This window comes from Scylla paramamosain, chromosome 3 (genome assembly GCF_035594125.1).
Source record: "Scylla paramamosain isolate STU-SP2022 chromosome 3, ASM3559412v1, whole genome shotgun sequence".
Classification (NCBI taxonomy): Eukaryota; Metazoa; Arthropoda; class Malacostraca; order Decapoda; family Portunidae; genus Scylla; species Scylla paramamosain.
In genome coordinates, this window is record NC_087153.1 from 36,280,522 (window position 1) to 36,298,021 (window position 17,500).

The 17,500-nt window shown below is 43.7% G+C and overlaps 1 protein-coding gene across 1 annotated transcript in view; it reads left to right on the top strand.

Moving 5' to 3' along the window:
* The first annotated feature begins 7,639 nt into the window (after positions 1 to 7,639).
* The window catches only part of LOC135094791 (uncharacterized), an 80,183-nt gene continuing 70,322 nt past the window's right edge, over positions 7,640 to 17,500 (top strand). The window contains exon 1 of the mRNA XM_063995173.1: positions 7,640 to 8,564. Within this exon, the coding sequence (XP_063851243.1) occupies positions 7,998 to 8,564 (567 nt within the window). The 5' untranslated portion in view covers positions 7,640 to 7,997. The remainder of the gene's footprint in view (positions 8,565 to 17,500) is intronic.

Genomic DNA, 17,500 nt, shown 5'->3' on the forward strand with positions numbered 1-17,500 from the left:
GCATACGTAATCATCTCTACCGGACGAGGTACTTCAAAGAGGAGGAGGAGGAGGAGGAGGAGATAAAGAGGCAGAATGTAGGGCAGCTGGTCATGAAGGAAGAAGGTGAGAGAACAGAAAGGAGGTGAAAGAGGTGAAGGAGAAGGTCTGAATAGGGATAATGGGGAAGGGGGGGGAATGGGGGAAGTTGGTGCGTGGGGGGAGGAGTTGGTGCAGGGGGGGAATGGGTGGGGGAGAAGAAAGCGGTCAGGGATAAAGGTGGGGGTGGTTAAGTTGGGGAATAGGTAAGAATGAACTAATGTGTGTGTGGGGAGGGGAGTAACAGGGGTAAGATAGGATAAGGGTTCTCTCTCTCTCTCTCTCTCTCTCTCTCTCTCTCTCTCTCTCTAGAACGTCCTCCATTAACATTCCTACAGTCAACTTTCTTTCTTTTTTTTTTTCTTCCTTCTCTATAACGGAATTTCCTCCCCCTCCTCCACTGCCTCCTTTAGTCCGATTCCTTTCCTCCGCTGCTCACCTCCACGCCACATCCTTCACCGTACGTAGGACTGCACGGGAGGGAGGAACGGACGCCGGGAGTACCAGAAAACACGTTGCTCTATAAGGGGGGTATCTGTTGAACTAAATATTGTATCAGTAAACTGGTGTACAATTTTTTGCATGATTTGTAATTGTTCAACATTTCGACGAGTACAAAGATCTGATTATTTTAAAGATGGGAGTGTTCAGACGCCGTTGAAACCTAATTGTCTTGTACTTATTAACATTCCTACTGATAATCTATTTTTTTTTTCTGAATCACTTGCAATGTTTTAGAAATTTAGACACTTATTTTATTCATAACAGTCTCTTAAATAGTTATGTAGCATAGGGAAGACAAAACTTGACTTCCCATATTCTCTCTCTCTCTCTCTCTCTCTCTCTCTCTCTCTCTCTCTCTCTCTCTCTCTCTCTCTCTCTCTCTCTACCCATGCAAATATTTCTCCAGAGACTGAATGTTAACTAAGCATGACTACAGCACTCAAAAGGACTAAATTCTTGGTGAGTGGCGGCTATACAGTTCCTGTAGTCTTTAGGCAGCCCTGTTTAATAGTACAGTAAAATCCCTCTTATCCGGCATTCGAGTATCCGGCAGCTTCAAGTATCCGGCACATTTTTCCCCGAGCCTTAAAATCAATAAAAAATCAATGTGTACTCATAAAATCGATTAAAATTCCTGCGCGAGGCATACTTTGTCCCCTCGCCACCAGAGCGCACTGCTTCGCGCCATCCGCAGCCCACAGCACTGTGTTTACTCAGTGACTCAGTCCCGCGTGTGCACTGTTTATTGCCTGACACCTTCATCATGCCTAAAGTTGTAGAAAAGAGGAAGCGTGTTGTGCTTACACTTAAGCAGCTGATCAGATCAGCTGCTGATTAAGATCAGCTGATCTTTGTTATGGTAAGATGCGTGAGTGTAGGGTGGTGATTGTGGACATAATTTCACTTCTATTCAAGTATCCGGCATGTCGGCGGTCCCGTTGATGCCGGATAAGAGGGATTTTACTGTAGGAAAAATAAACGATTAAGAGAGCAAGAAATGAACACCATACGCTTTTTGTAGCTTTCAGTCAACCATGCTTACGAATAAAGAAAACAAGTCAATGAATAAGAGAGGAGGAAATAAAAATTGTGTGTGCGGGAGACCAGTACGTAATAAAGCAAGGCAGGATAAATCATATAAATTAATTCTATATAGTTATGATCACGCTCCACTGACTCAGCCTCGCGCTTGTATCTTTATTACTATGGGCTTGTTGATCACGACGCCCCGAGTGCAAGTCATGCCCGCTCGTCGAAATTGTTTAACGATAGTGAAAGGCGTGTCTGCCGGGCACGCCCTGGCCAAGGTAGCCCAAGGACGTGCAGGGATGAGTGTAGACTGAGAACATTTTGTAAGGATCCTCAGGGTGAACGGTGCTTGTGGTGCAGTTTGGTATGTTTGTTTAATTAAGGCAGTTGTAATAAGCACTCTGATATAATAATTCAAGGCAATTGTAAAGACTGATATAATAATTGAGGGTAGTTATAAACACTTTGAAATGAATTACGACAGTTATAAGCACTCTGATATTATTTAAAGCAGTTATAAGCACCTTATTATATATTTATAAAGAATTATATTACTATTTAAGGTAGTTGTAAATCTTCCGGAGCGTCACTACAACTTGCAGACTACCGGGTTTTTATACTCGACACAGGAATTTAGTACTGTTATTATAATGGTATTTATTATATGCCAAATTTAGTTTATCTATTTACTCATTTACACGTGGGAGAGGTCAGGGAAGGGAACAAAGGGAGAAAAAGGAACCCCGCTAAGACTGCCGCTCTTATAAGAAAATAAAGGAAATTTAACTTGAAAACATTTCCAAAATTGAGACTAATTTGTTATTAGGAAATTAAACTGTGGTAAATAATTGTATTGATTATAATAATAGGTGAGACATACGGAGTTTCTGAATAGTTATATTATTCTAATCTAAATCTGGTATTGTTATTATGATATACTCAAGTGTACGCATAGTAATATAATGGGAAAAAAAAACATGACAAATAATAATAATAATAATCAACATAGACTAGAAACACAGAAACATTGGTAAAACATATCAAGCTGTTAAATAATTACCTCTCACTAATAAAAAAAAAATGCTGCTGTTATTTATCACGCTTAACTGGACGTACATTATTATTGCAAGGTATATGAACACAAAAACGAGACGAATTATAGGGAGAGATCAACATAAGCATATCAATAACATATACACCTCTTGTCGGTGCGTTTCTTGATGATTAATGACCACACTGTACACCAGGAAGAACATAAACATCAGTAACATTCCGTACAGTACCTCTTCCTTAACAAGCAACACGCAAACATGTTGAATATCGTATTGAAATTAATGACATCTTCACGACATGACACATTCTTTCAAGAGGGGGACTTCAAGACTCTTTTCCAGGTGATTTTTTGGACCTCCCTTCACTGTCTCCTCTATGCTCTGGTATCCTTAGTGTTTATTCTATTTATCTACTATTTTTTGTTATTATTTTTGTTGTCCTTGGCCAGATTCTTCCTTAAATTCTTCTTTCTTTTTTTTTTTTTTTCCTCCTTCTCCTCAGCTTGTGTCTCGTTCTTATTCGGGGTCATTATTTCCAATGAGCCTTCTCCATGTGGTTTTACTGTACGCCTCTGCTTCTTCTATCCCTTTCTGTCTTACATCCTCCTTCACGCAGTCCACCCACCTCTTTTTTTTTTTTTTCGATCTTCGTCTCTTTCTTTTCCCATTTACTTCCATTCCCATTACTTTCTTTTCAGCATGGTCCTCTTCCCATATATTTTTTCTCACATCAGTAGAAAAAAAAAAAGAAATGCACGTAGGATATTAATTAAAACTTCTGCAGATAAATAACCTAATTACTTTTTTTTATATTTTTTTTTTATTATTCTATCTCGTAAAAAAATAGTAAAGTGTGCATAAGAATAAATCACTATCACCGCTTATCTTTCCCCTTGGTCGTCTGCTGTCTAATTTAATCATAATCTTTCTGCCACCTCCGTGCTTGTTTACGTCACGGATTCATTGACTGAGTGACAGGCAGACAGACAGACAGACAGACAGACAGACAGACAGACAGACAGACGGACAGACAGACTAAATTGGTTGATTATTTTGCTCCTCCTTCTTTTCGGGAGTCGCATTTTATTTATTTTTTTTTTATTTTGTTTGCTCTTGGCCTGTTTCCCTGATAAAAATAAATAAAAATAAATAAATGACACGCTAAATAACTACGAGTAAATAGGCAGATTGATAGATAGATAGATAGATAGACAGATAGATAGATAGTTAGATAGATAGATAGATAGATAGATAGATGGATAAACAGACAGATAAATAAATGACAAAATATAAATGAAAATTAAATTAATAAATAAAATAAAGCTGGCTGGCTGACTGACTGACTGATTGATTGATTGACTGACTGCTTAACTGACTTACTGATTAACTGATTGACTGAGTGACTGACTGACTAACTGCCTGACTGACCGACTGACTGACTGACAAAAGGCGCCACAACGAGGAGGCCACACATCGCCACCTCACTGAGTTTCTACTTTTCTCGGTGACTCGTCGCAAAATAACGTTACAAGAGACATTAAGATTTCTAAATACTTCCTGCTCTTCCGAATGAATGAATGAGTGAACGTGTTTCGCAATGATGCAGATCAGTTTTTTTTTTTTTCAGTCACGCTGTTGCACATAAAATACTGATAATGAAAGACCCGTGAGAGAAAAAAAAAAAAAAAACAGTGACCATCCCCATGCTTCCTGTTGCTTTATGTTACATCTGCGTCAGTCTCATGAGGGGAAACGGTATTTTCATTACTATATTTCCGTTGATCATCTCTGTGTTTTCTGTTACACCTGCGTCGGCATCATGAGAGAAAACGGTATTTTTGATTACTATATTTTCCGTTGATCATCCTGTTGTTTTCTGTTACTTCTGCGTCAGTATCATGAGGGAAAACGGTATTTTTCGTTACATTATTTTTTCGTGTTTATCCTGTTGTCTTCTGTTACATCTGCGTCAGTATCATGGGAGGAAACGGGATTTTTGATTACCATATTTCCGTGGACCACCCTGCACTGGACTGGAGGGCTGGATGATTGCTGAAGGAGATGTCTATATGACTAAACATAATGTTCTTAGACACTTTGTATAAGTATAATTTCTATCCATAAAGTTATGTAATTTTTTAATTGGTGTTGGTGACTCGACGTTAAAAGCCAAGACATCTTACCTCGTGTATGATGAGAACCACAACTTTCGCCCGCCTCTCTGTTCATAGTTACACCATTCATTAATGGGCGCTGATTAGGAAGGTGTATTCAGAAACGAGTAGGCAAAAAAAAAAAAAAAAAAAAAAAAGATAAATAAATGAATAAAAAAATAAATACAAAAATAAAAATAAAATAAAATAAAATAAAATAAAAAATAATAATAAATAAATAAATAAAATAATAGAGAGAAGAGTGGACGCACGAATTATCCTTAGTAGCTGCAGGTTGACGAGTACAAATAGCAATGTTAACCAGCTCACTGCTAAGTGACACACCTTTCCTTCACTATTAACCAGTCTGAGACATCTTTGCTTGTAATGATTAGAAATTGCAAAATTTATTTATTCTTAACTCTTCCATCTTGCAGGTGCTTATAAAGGTTCCATACATTGCTTTTAGTGCCAAGAATTCCTGTATATCGCAGTGAAAGGATTAAGAAAATGTTAGATGTACAGTACGAGTGTTTATGGATAAGAATGAGGAATGATAAGCAAACTGAAATGACAAGATGAAACTATGGTAGCAGTAGTAGTAGTAGTAGTAGTAGTAGTAAAATCACAACAGTACCACCACCACCACCGCAACAAAAACAAAAGCAGCAACGACGATGACAACATTAACAACAACAATAGAGAGGAACAAGAACAAGAACAAGAAAACAAGAAAGAAAATCAAGAAAAAGAAAAAGTTATATCTAAGGAAGGACCAGGACAAATCAGAAGATAGGGTTAAAATCAGTGAGAATTAAACACACTAAAGTTATAGATCTTAATATACTTAGATATGTAATGAAGCTTAATTAAAGAAAATGTGTCAACAATAATAAGAAACGGCCATCAGTAACTTGCCCTTGCCCTCTGTTATCTTGTGTACCTTGAGATTAACTGATTAACCGATAGCTTAGCCTGCCTCCCCCCCCCCCCAGGCTGCCAAACCAAATGCAGTGTACGTTACTTAATGTAGGTAGGTCAGATTAGCGTCTTAATTCTTGGCATACATTTGTAGTCACGTAGTAATGTGTGTTTGCTTCTCTCTCTCTCTCTCTCTCTCTCTCTCTCTCTCTCTCTCTCTCTCTCTCTCTCTCTCTCTCTCTCTCTCTCTCTCTCTCTATATATGGTGGTGGTACTGTTGTGATTTTACTACTACTACTACTACTACTACTACTACTACTACTACTACTACTACTACTACTACTACTACTACTACTACTACTACTACTACCTTATTTGACCTGACGTGTCCTAAGGGAACTCACAGGTTCTACACTGGTAAAATTTTATAAGAAAAAAGATAGATATAAATTAGTTTTCAGTTATGAATGTTAATGACAACAAATTCAATTATTGGGAGGTTTAGGAGGAGATTAGACACGGTTATGGACACAAATGTTAGTTAGACATAAGGAAAATACGCATTATGCAGTAACTTCCATGAACAGGCCAACTACTAGTAAATTCCTGCAGTTTCATCTTATACTCTTGCGTTGTGGAAACTCTGACCTGACCTGACCAAACACAAAAAGAGCTCAGATATCGGCCTGTATTAATAAAAAAAAATCCATTTATAACAATAACCAAAACAATTCCTTCCAAAAAACTTCCGCTGGTACACATTATACGCATTCCAAAGCAGATTAAAGTCAGGTGATAATGTCAGCTGGAGGGGCGGGGGTGGAGGGACACGGGAAGGGTGAGGTCTATGAAGGGAAGGGGTGGTGAGGTCTTGGAGATTAGAGGCAGGGAGATGGAAGGGGGATTAAAGCAGTGAGTGGATTTCGGGGATCAAGGGTCGCTGGCTGCCCTCACGTGAGTCTTACTGGGTCCCTGGAGAGTTAAGGGTGAGGTGGGCTTTTGACATAAAGCAGAGAGAGGCAGAGAGGGTGGGAGGTACGGAGGAAGAGGCGGTAAAGGGTAGGGGACAGAACAAGGATCCGGGAGAGAGGAAGCAAAAGGCACGGTGTCTGGGAGAGTATCACTGAATAAGTAATGCGTGATAGAGGGAGACGTTTGGGCCGGGGGGGGGGGGGGGGGCAGCGGCGTGGATAGCCAGAGGGTGTGTTTGCGTGGGCGGTGAGGGAGGCGGACAGAGACAACAGAGGTGCAGTGGTAAGGCGTGGGTGCTGCTGACAAAACACGAGGGGGCAGAGGGTAGGTATTGATGTAATTTTACTATGACGAGACAGGATGTTTACATTTATTGTGTGATGTTTTCTTATTTTCCTCCTGTGTGTGTGTGGGGGGGGGGGCGGGGGTGTAGGTGTGTGCGTATATGTTTGGGCGCTGATCACGATCCCAGGAAGGTCGGAAAAGGCGTCTACATGACCAGCATCACGTCGCATCACCAACACTTCTACGCCTGTTCCTCCTCCTTACGCACGTTTCCTTCTACAAAAATCAGCCTCCGACTTTAAAAAGAAAAGATAAATGAGATAGCACATTTCGCGTTCCTTCAGCCGCCGCACTCGTCCTTCCCTCCTCTCGCAAGCGTCAGTAAGAAAGAAGAAACAAATAAGCCGCGTCGCGTGCATGGCGTGTCGGGTAACAGAGGAGTTAACTGTCGTGGCGGCGCCTCCTGTGAGTGTAGGCTACGGCTGGGTGGCCCTGGGGCGAGGGTAGCCAGGGCGGGGGTGAGTCAGGCTTGACGGGCACGGCGGGATGGTAGTGGGCGGCGAGAGCGAGTGTGTCGACCGTGACGTCATAGGAGGCGGGGTCTGCCGCGGGAAGCAAAGTGGGGAGGCGGGAAGCGGGAGGGCGGCGGGGGAGGCGTCTGTACATAGTAGAGGTGAGCGGCAGTGTCGGGCCATTCCGTCTCTCTGCTGTGTTGTAGCGCGCACGCCCGTAACTGGCTGGTCGTTCGCCAACCCAGCGTGGGGAGGCTTCACTAGAGCTGTTCACTCGGTGCTTTAAAGTGTCGTTGCCGCCGCCCGTGCCGTCTTGCAGCAGGTGTCGGTTGCCCCTCGACCTGAGAGCCAAACAGCCGCTTCACACTCACACACACTTTCCCCATGTACGAAGATGCTGACAAGTGGCATAATTACAACAAAAAGCGAAAGACTTGACAATTAGCGACGTTTTGTTGTGTTTGTCCGCGCCCCAAGTCATCCCCAGCGTCATGATGCAGACGATTCCCGCCACGCCCGTCGCGCAGCCCCATGCTTGCAGCGCCCCAGTGTCCTGCTCCCCCGACAGCAACAGTCCCTGCCCCTGGACCGCCAGCACGTGGGACTACGACTACGATGAGCTGTGGAAGGCCTGGACAGCCGGCAGCCGAGGGGGTCCCGGCCGGGTGAGCTGCAGCAGTATTGAGAGCAACAGCAGCTTCGAGGACTACGTCGTCGGGGACGTGGACGACAACAACAACGAGAGCGATCGTTTCACCGCCAACAACAACCACAAGAACGCAAGCAATGTGGCACACGTGAGCGGTGTCACCAACACCAACACCAACACCACCACGCCTACAACAGGCAAGGGGGACACCAACAACAACACCGTCGTCACTCCCACCGCCGAGGAGGAGGACCTGACCAACAACAACAAGCCCAACAAGCCTGAGGAGGATACGCAGAAGGAGGAAATTCGCAGCAAGAACTCCTCCCCCGGGAGGACGCGACTGCTGGACGAGGACGGCTTCATCAGGAGAGCCGCCTGCGTGTGTGTGGATGAGACTGAGTCCAAGGTGAGTACCCGCCACTAGTGCACTGGGAGGGAAGGAGGGAGGGTGTTGAGAATAGGCGTGTATCTGTGATAATATTTTGGGAGAAATCTTCAATATTGACATCAGCTGCTTGTGATCTTTGTATGTGTGTTTTTTCTCGCTGACCTTCGTTTCTCCTGCCATTACTGAGCTTTAGGGAACAATTTAAACATATACATCATACAGCACTGGTATTTCTGCTATTGTTCTTGACATTATCACTTGTAACTGCCACTTTATCATCATCGCTGAAGGAGATCTTGATAAATAGACCCAAGATATCCGAATGATAAAACCCCAACTTAATTATATACTTCTTCCTGTCTCTGTTGGAGTTTTTGGCATTATCACTCATCACTATCCAAGAATCTATCCCAGTTAGAGACGCCCCTGCCGCTTTCTTTTGTGCCTTTCTCCCTTGATCGTTGTTGTCTTTCCGTCTTTTGAACTTCATCACATTCATCTCATTCTTCTGCACGAATTGAGAGCAGTGACGTGTGTGTGTGTGTGTGTGTGCGTAGTTTCTTTTCTGTCGAGTGGCAATACAAGAGTTTTACTAGATTACTTCTGCGTGGGCTCCTGTGGGCGGTCCGTAGCGGTAACCTAAGACATGAAGGAGGGGGAGAATCTAGGTTGTCGCAGGGAGAGAGAGAGAGAGAGAGAGAGAGAGAGAGAGAGAGAGAGAGAGAGAGAGAGAGAGAGAGAGAGACTTAAAACATACAACAGGTGTTTTCTTCAATTTGCCAAAGAATGTAAAAAAAATGCGCACGTTACTGTCTTCTTTTACACACACACACACCACACACACACACACACACACACACACACACACACACACACACACAACTCTTCATTACTTCAGTAACAGAAAATATACGTGATATTTCCACACTGATCAATTTAACAACAGTATCAAGTTTGGTATCTTGTGTTCGAGTTACAATCTGATTTGGCGGGCAGGTCTTTGAAAATTTGCTCCTCCACTTCCTCCTCCTCCTCCTTCTCTTCTTCTTTTTCTTCTTCTTCTTCTTCTTCTTCTTCTTCTTCTTCTTCTTCCTTCTGTTACTTCTTCTCTTCTCGTCTCGCAATAGAGCAACATATATTCTGGTATTTGTTGTTTTCTAATCCTACGTACTCTCCTCCTCCTCCTCCTCTTCCTCCTCTTCCTCCTCTTCTTCTTCTTCTTATTCCTCCTCCTCCTTCTCCTCCTCCTTCTGTTACTGTGGTTATTTTGATGTGCTGACGAACACTGATGAACATAAATGGACATTGCGCTGTCTGATAATGGAATGACAATCTCTCTCTCTCTCTCTCTCTCTCTCTCTCTCTCTCTCTCTCTCTTGGCACTCTTATGTCTTTTAGATATAATTTAACGCATTTCTTCTTCAGCATCAACAATTTCGCTGCGACAATTCCTGCTGTAAAATGTTAAGTGGGTGATACAAACCTGTTTATCATATTTTACCGACCTTCTTTGTCCTTATATAAAGTTCCAGCTGTCTTCCATTATTATCGTACCGTGCTGGCATCTTTTTTTTTTTTTCCCCACCTCTCTTGATTTTCCCACGTATTGTTGAACAAAGATACAAAAATATTCTCTAAAAAATTTCCGGTTTTGTGTGTGTAATTATATTTATTTTATTTATTTTTTTGTTTATTTTTGTTCTGTTTTGTTGTTTTGGATGGCGCGGGTAAAGAACAAATATCATATTGTTTCCTTTTCGTCTCCCTGTCTGTCTGTCATTATCTACTTGTCAGGGAATTCTGTCTGATTAATGTTGTTGTGTCACTTTTGTGCTCGTGAAGTATTCTCTCTCTCTCTCTCTCTCTCTCTCTCTCTCTCTCTCTCTCTCTCTCTCTCTCTCTCTCTCACGCAAGGCCGGTTGGATAATCAAACCCTAAAGTGTTATCGAATCAAGTACCATTCTGCAATCCTATTTCAGTGTGTAGAGGAAGGACTGGAGAGGAGATAAGACGGTGTGTGTGTGTGTGTGTGTGTGTGTATGTGTTGAGTAGCAGTGCAGGAGAGAGAGCTGAAAGGAGGGACAAGTGGAAAGGATATACAAGAAAAGAAAACGGGAATCTGATAATAATAAGATAATAATAATAATAATAATAATAATGATAATAAGGCTAATGGTAAAGGCTTGAGGTGTAGGGGAAGGGAAGGGAAGGCAGGCAGGAAGCGAAGAATAAAGCGTGAGAGGAGTTTAGATAATTTACCTAGCAGAGGGATAAATAAAAGGAAAGGGTTGAGTAACATGACTAAGAACGGAAGGAAAGGAAAGCTAAATAAAACTGAAGAAAAGAGATGAGAGAGCGACAGTGAGTCAGAGAGAGAGAGAGAGAGAGAGAGAGAGAGAGAGAGAGAGAGAGAGAGAGAGAGAGAGAGAGAGAGAGAGTAAAATTTAAATATGATATTGAGGAGGGAGGTGTAGTGAGACGGGGGGGGAGGATTTAATATAATGAAGAAGAAGAGGAGAATATGAATGAATGAAGGAAGGAGGGAGGGAGGGAGGGTAAAGCTTAATAAAGTAATGAGGAAGAGGCGAGGAATGGATGGAAGAGGGGAAGAGGGAGGGATGGGAAGTTTTAATATGCCAGAAAGAAAACGAGAGGAGAGAAGGAAAGCAGAATTTTAAGCATCGCACCAAAGTCGATGCGATGAGTGAATTTTCGATACGAGGGAGTGTTTTTCTCGTCGTGGTGAGGAGAGAATGGCGTCGACTCAATAAATTAATTTTTTTCCTGTTTTTTTAATTTTTTTTTTTATTTCTTTTATCATAATTCTTCCCTTAATGCTTACGTTTTTCTTTCTGTTCTCCGTTTTCTTTCCTTCTTTATTTTTTTTCTTCATCAATGTCTGCTTGTCTCTTTCTTTCTCTTAATATCCTCGCATTTCATCCCCCCTCTCTCTCCTCTCCCAGCACTACCTTCTCCTCCTCCTCCTCCTCCTCCTTCTCCTTCTTCTCCTCCTCCTTCTTTTCCTCCATCTTGGCTTCCTCGCCCACTTCTTCTGCTGCACTTTAACCCACTCACACACACACACAACACACCTCCACCAATAATATTAGATCCACAAGGATTTTCAAATAAAAGTCAATAATACAATACCTGGAGTAAAAACTAATAACCCACTCGCTCACTAAACGGTAAATGAAATGCAATGAATAGTAATGAGGATAATAAGGTTGCGCAGCCGTTACCTGTTCACCAAAACGCGCTGCGCCAGGGAGAAATGGCAGCAGGATGGGGGCAGGACAGGAAAGGACGGTCAGCTTCCTTGCGCAATGGTGTGATGGCGGGCAGGTGATGGGAACTGTGTGTGTCTGTGTGTTTGTGTGTGTATTTCTTTTTCTTAAATGTTTCATGTTTATACTTATTCATGTCTTTATTGTTCTTTATTTTCTCTATTCATGTATTTGTCTATTGTTTTTGTATCTGTATTTGTTCTCAATGTTTTGTGGATTCCTACGAGTTATTCACTAATTTATTCACATACCATTCATCTTATTGACTCAGCTTCACTATTCTTATTCAGTAATTATTCAAAATCCTACTATCTGTTTAACTCACTCATTTACTGTACATATCTACCCTATTTCTTTCACTTATTTTTTTATTCAACATACTTAAGATCTGTTAACTTAATATCCGCACTCATCTATAGCATTTCTTTCACTTATTATTCAGTATCTGCTGGCTCACTCATTACTGTTCATACATCTCTATTCTAGCCCTTCAACTTATTCCCCCAGTTACTAATCCCCGTCATCCCATCAAATAAAGGCGTATTACTCGGGGTCACTATCACTTGCAGTTAGTATATTCAAATCTCGGGCCGCATAATTCATAGTGTTAACTTTTCACCTTTTTTAAAATTTGAACTATACATAATTTTTGTTACTTTTATGTTCGATTTTAACACTACTAATATTTTTTGATGCATTTTATAACCCGGCGGCACATGACCTTAGTTGGTGCGGCGCCACGGAATAAATTTATAACTTCTCCATTTCCCATAATCGCGTCTCCCGCCACTCACTCAGCCACTCAACGCACATTCCGCTCTGAGGCAAAACACGGCCTGCTACGGCACCTGGGAGTCATTTACCCGTGTTCACATTTGTTCCTCACGGTCACCCCAGGCGGCAATCGTCCCTCAGAGCCCCCGCTGCGAACATGTTAATCAGTTAGTTGTGTTTTGAACCTTTTTATTGTCGTAAGCAGACCACACCTGGCGCGACTCAGGCCCAAGAGAGAGAGAGAGAGAGAGAGAGAGAGAGAGAGAGAGAGAGAGAGAGAGAGAGAGAGAGAGAGAGAGAGAGAGAGAGAGAGAGAGAGAGAGGAATGTGCACTCAGTCTTATTTACTGCAATCCCAGGCACGTGATCTTAGGATAAAAAAAGAAAAAAAAAAGAAGAAGAGAAAGGATCACCGGTGCGTTTCCTAATTGCCACTTGTAAAGGTGAGAACAACCAGTCAATAGCTGCTGCTGCTGCTGTTGTTGTCCTTTCCAGGTGCCGCGCTCACGTGTCCACCTGGCGCACCTGATGGGGGTGTTGGTGGGGAGGGGGTGTTAAGTAAAGCCCCGTGGAAGGTCGTCTGTAAAGGTCGTGGCTTAGAGGCTTAGGGGAGAAAACAATTCATAGAGGGTAATATGACTTGGGATTTCCTTTAATTTCATCAGTGCCAGTGATAAGGTTCAGCTGGTGTGTGTGTGTGTGTGTGTGTGTGTGTGTGTGTGTGTGTGTGTGTGTGTGTGTGTGTGTGTGTGTGTGTGTGTGTGTTGGGGGGTAGAGGTCACGTGATCCAGAGCTGAAGGAAGTGTCACGTTTATTGCCTTCGTTCTTTTTTTTTTTTTTTTTTTTTTTTCAGAGGGGGTGCTGGTGAGGGGATGGCTAGAGGGGATCTTGAAGAAAATTGCCACAAGGAATGTTAGCTTTTAGGGGGACGAGTCTGCTTAATTTCTCTCTTTCCCTCTGAATCTTTCCATTTTTCTCTTCCCTCTGAATTTTTCATTTTGAATTTTCCTGTTTTCTTCTTTCCCTTTTGATTTCCCCTGTCCTTTCTCTTTCCTTATGAAATACCCCGTTTTGTTTCCCCATTTTCTCCGATCAATTAACTTAAGGGAACCACAAGGAAAATAATCATGAGGCGGGAGAGTTTGTATGATTTTCTTCTTTTTCTTTCCCTCACGTAAAAAAAATAAAATCCACAGCATATATTATGCTTCCCTATGTGTTTCTTAATGAAGGAGACCCTGCAGGAATCCTTGAAGTGAGAGGATCCTATGAAAACTGCAGACGGGCGTGCTTGCGATAATCCTTCTCCGCTCTTCTTTTCTTACATGATTTTTCTTCTTTTATTACCTTCTCTAAGTATTATCATCATTTCCTCATTTTTCCCTGCCATTTTGTGTGTCTCCTTACTTTAATTTTCTTGGTATATGAAGAGGAGAAAGAGGAGAAGGGAGGAGGATATAGGAGGAGGAATAATCAGCAGCCGCCTTACGCACCTCATCTTTCCTCCACTCATTCCCTTCCTCTCCTCCTTTCTACAACCATCCTCTTCACGCCCAGTTGACTCTATTTACGCGTCCTATTTCCCTCTTCACTCGGCGAACCCACACCTCCTATCAACTGTCTCCTTCTCTTCCTTTCTATTAACTTCTCTCCCTTTGCTCTCCTCGTCTTACTCTTCCTTTGTCTTCCTTCTCGTCTTAATCTCCCTTCGTCTTCCCTCACGCCCCGAAGTTTACAGATAACTACGTTCAAGTCACGTTTCCTGTTACCCAACTAGGATTTGTGGGCGGAACAAAGCCACCTTTCTTTTTCCATGTCTGTGTTGAATTTACGCTACGTTTGGTCTTTTTTTTTTCGTGTGACTTGTTTGTGCGATGTTGTCTCTTTTTTTTCGTTTTTTTTTCCCATCGTGTATTTTTCGTTCTGCATTCAGTGAAGTTTAAAAAAAATTGTGATGGTCAAGAGTTGCTGTCGAGTTGTTTGTTTGATTTCTCCTCCTCCTCCTCCTCCTCTCGTGTTGTTGTTGTTATTATTATTCATGTTATGTAGGTTGGCAGGATAGCAGCAGGGTCATGGTGGCCTTCTTTTAACATACATATCCATATTACACACACACATATACACACACACACACGGGAACGGGAACGGGAACCTTCATTTGATTTGATTCGCCCATGGAAATGAGAGGAAACAAGGTAAAATTGCATGAAAGAGGCGGTGGTCGGGTCGGGCGAGGCATCTTTAGTTTTTTTTGACACGTGAGTCTTGCTTCGCCCGCCGCACGTGACCCCGTCAAACGTGCGCCCTTCGGACAAAACTCATTAGCACCATGGAGGGGAGGAAGAATTGAATCAAGGGAGGGAAAGTTAGCCTGCTCCCTTCGTCTTTCCCTAAACTTTCCACAGGTTAATTTTTTTCCCCCTCCTCTCGTCGCATTTTATTTATTATTTTTTACTCATTTAATTTTGAAGCTTAATTTTCGTCTTGTATCTTTCACATTTATTTATTTATTTATTTACTTTAACATTCGTCTTACATCTTTCACATTTATATCCTTTCTCTCGTTTTTCTTCCTTTTTTTTCCCTCACGTGTCTTCCTCTTTCCTTCTTCCTTTTCACATTTTTATTTTTATTTTTTTAACTACAATTTACACATCCTCAGCTATCTTTTTTTTTTTTTTAACTTTTCCTGTTTTTCTCTATTTATTTTTCTTAGTTATTAATGCAATCCTTTAAGAAACATCATTCGCAGCATCTGACGACTCTCATTGTACGACTTTTCTCTCCTACCCTGCTCACTTTCACCTCTCCCGCCCTTCCTCCTCCTCCCTAGCGTCACCCTCGTCCCCCGCTTCAGCCTCGCCCTCGTCCTCGTCTTCCCGGGCTTGGCAGTGATCAAAGGCACGATTTTTTTTATCCATTTCAACCCCAATTTTAAAAGCACGGACCAAGAAGTGTTATGGTAAAGCTAGTCACTCCCTCCCGTCTGCCTTCTCCCTTCACCTCCCTTCCCCTCGCCTTGCCTTGCCTTCTTAATCCTCACGCCCTTCCCTGTGAGAGCAAAAAGTGCACGCACCCGCTCCTCGCCTTTAATGCCTGATGGTCCTTGAAAGATTGGGCGGTGGTGCAGCGCGCTGCAATCTCGAAGTGGCTGGCTGGCTGGTTAATCTGTACCACTTGGAGTCCTCTCTGGGTCGTGGGAGTCTAGACAACTTGCTGTAGAACTTAAGTCATGGGAAAATATCTCCCGCAACGCCTCCTCTCTCTCTCTCTCTCTCTCTCTCTCTCTCTCTCTCTCTCTCTCTCTCTCTCTGTGTGTGTGTGTGTGTGTGTGTGTGTGTGTGTGTGTGTGTGTGGACAACATTGCAACGTGATACATTCCTGTCGGGCGAGGATTTTATTTTTATTTTTCAGGGAAGGGGGCAGGAAGGGGGAGGGGGACAAGGTGAGTCAGAATAGGAACGCGTGAAGGGAGACGGGTTCATATGGATATTTATTTATGCACGAGAGGTGAACTCCCTCGGCGGGAAAGGTTGGTTGTTACGTGGCGGGGAGGGCAGACCAATGGTGGGAGGGGAGGGAGTGCGTGCGGCCTTCTCACCCCCAGGTTTTTCTGGCTGGGAGTGGCGCCCGTGCCTGGGCGTTTTATTTCTTGCGGGATGTTGGCGTCCTTACCAGGCGGAGGTGCAGGAGGATGTCTGGGTGGGGGAAAGTGCTGAGAAGAAGCTTTTGAGTGCATCCCGTTGTGCCTTGGTGCTGCGAGGTGGAAGGAAGGCGAAGCAACTACAACCACACAGAACGGAACGACATGAGGCGGAGCAGGAGGCGACACGGAAAGAGGGGAATGAGAGGACAACTATCTGGGTCGAGTGACGCCACTCAGCAACAGTAGTGGCCATGTGTACTGAGGAAACGGATTCAAAGCGACACTTTCACTTCTGTACATGCTGCCTTCCACCCCCTCAACGCCCTCGCCTTCCTGCAACCTGCACCCTTCGCCCCGCCTCGCCTTGAGCTCAGTGCCTCTATTACAGTAAAGTCTGCTTCGATAAAACAAAGCCACAGTACTAAGCCAAAAGAAGAACGTCCCTCACACTCGACGAGCCATTAGGATGCGTCGTCGCCTTCCCAGACCCAGAGACGCTCAGGGTACAGCGTAAGGTGAGCGGCGGCGCCAGAGCACAGCGTGAGTGCAGCACGTGAGTAGCTGTTGCCGTGCGGGGAGGGGAGGTGGGTGTGGCGGAGCGTGCATCACGCGTGACCTCGGGATGGCCACCGGCAAGGTGGTGGTGGTGCTGGTAGTGAACTCCACTCATTAGCGCAGCCTCATGGGGGAGTGGTTACGTCACTGGAGCACGCGGACAAGGTCGTCGGTATTCTGTTTTAAGTTCTGCGAGCAACGCTCCTTCCTCCATAATGATTAGGAAGAAAGATATAAACTGATAAGCTTGGCGCCCCATTCTGCGGGGCGTGGGTGAGGCCGCCCAGGGCTGAGCAACACCCCGGACACTGTCAGGCAAGGTGTCGCTGGTGTTGGGCGGGGACTCCCGCTGGACACATAACGGGAGCAGCTAATGCTTGAACAAATTTGTTTTCTCTGACCAGCGGGACAGAAAAAGAGGAAAGCCTTAGGAAAGTCGGCACCGGCCGCCGCCTGTGTGTGGGAATGCTGGTGTGCAAGGCCGGTGCACTTCAAGATCCGTTTTAGTCTTTAGGCTCCGTTGGCCTGGCATGTGCCTGGTGTCTGTAGCTTACTGAGCACCCTACAGCAGGCACCTCTCTATTATGCTGCTGCTGCACCGTCCGTAGCGCTCCACGGTAGCAGTCCCTCTCCCCCCTATGTCAGGTTAATGCAGGCTGTGTCGTGGCACTAAGCTGCTGCCATGTCTGGGGT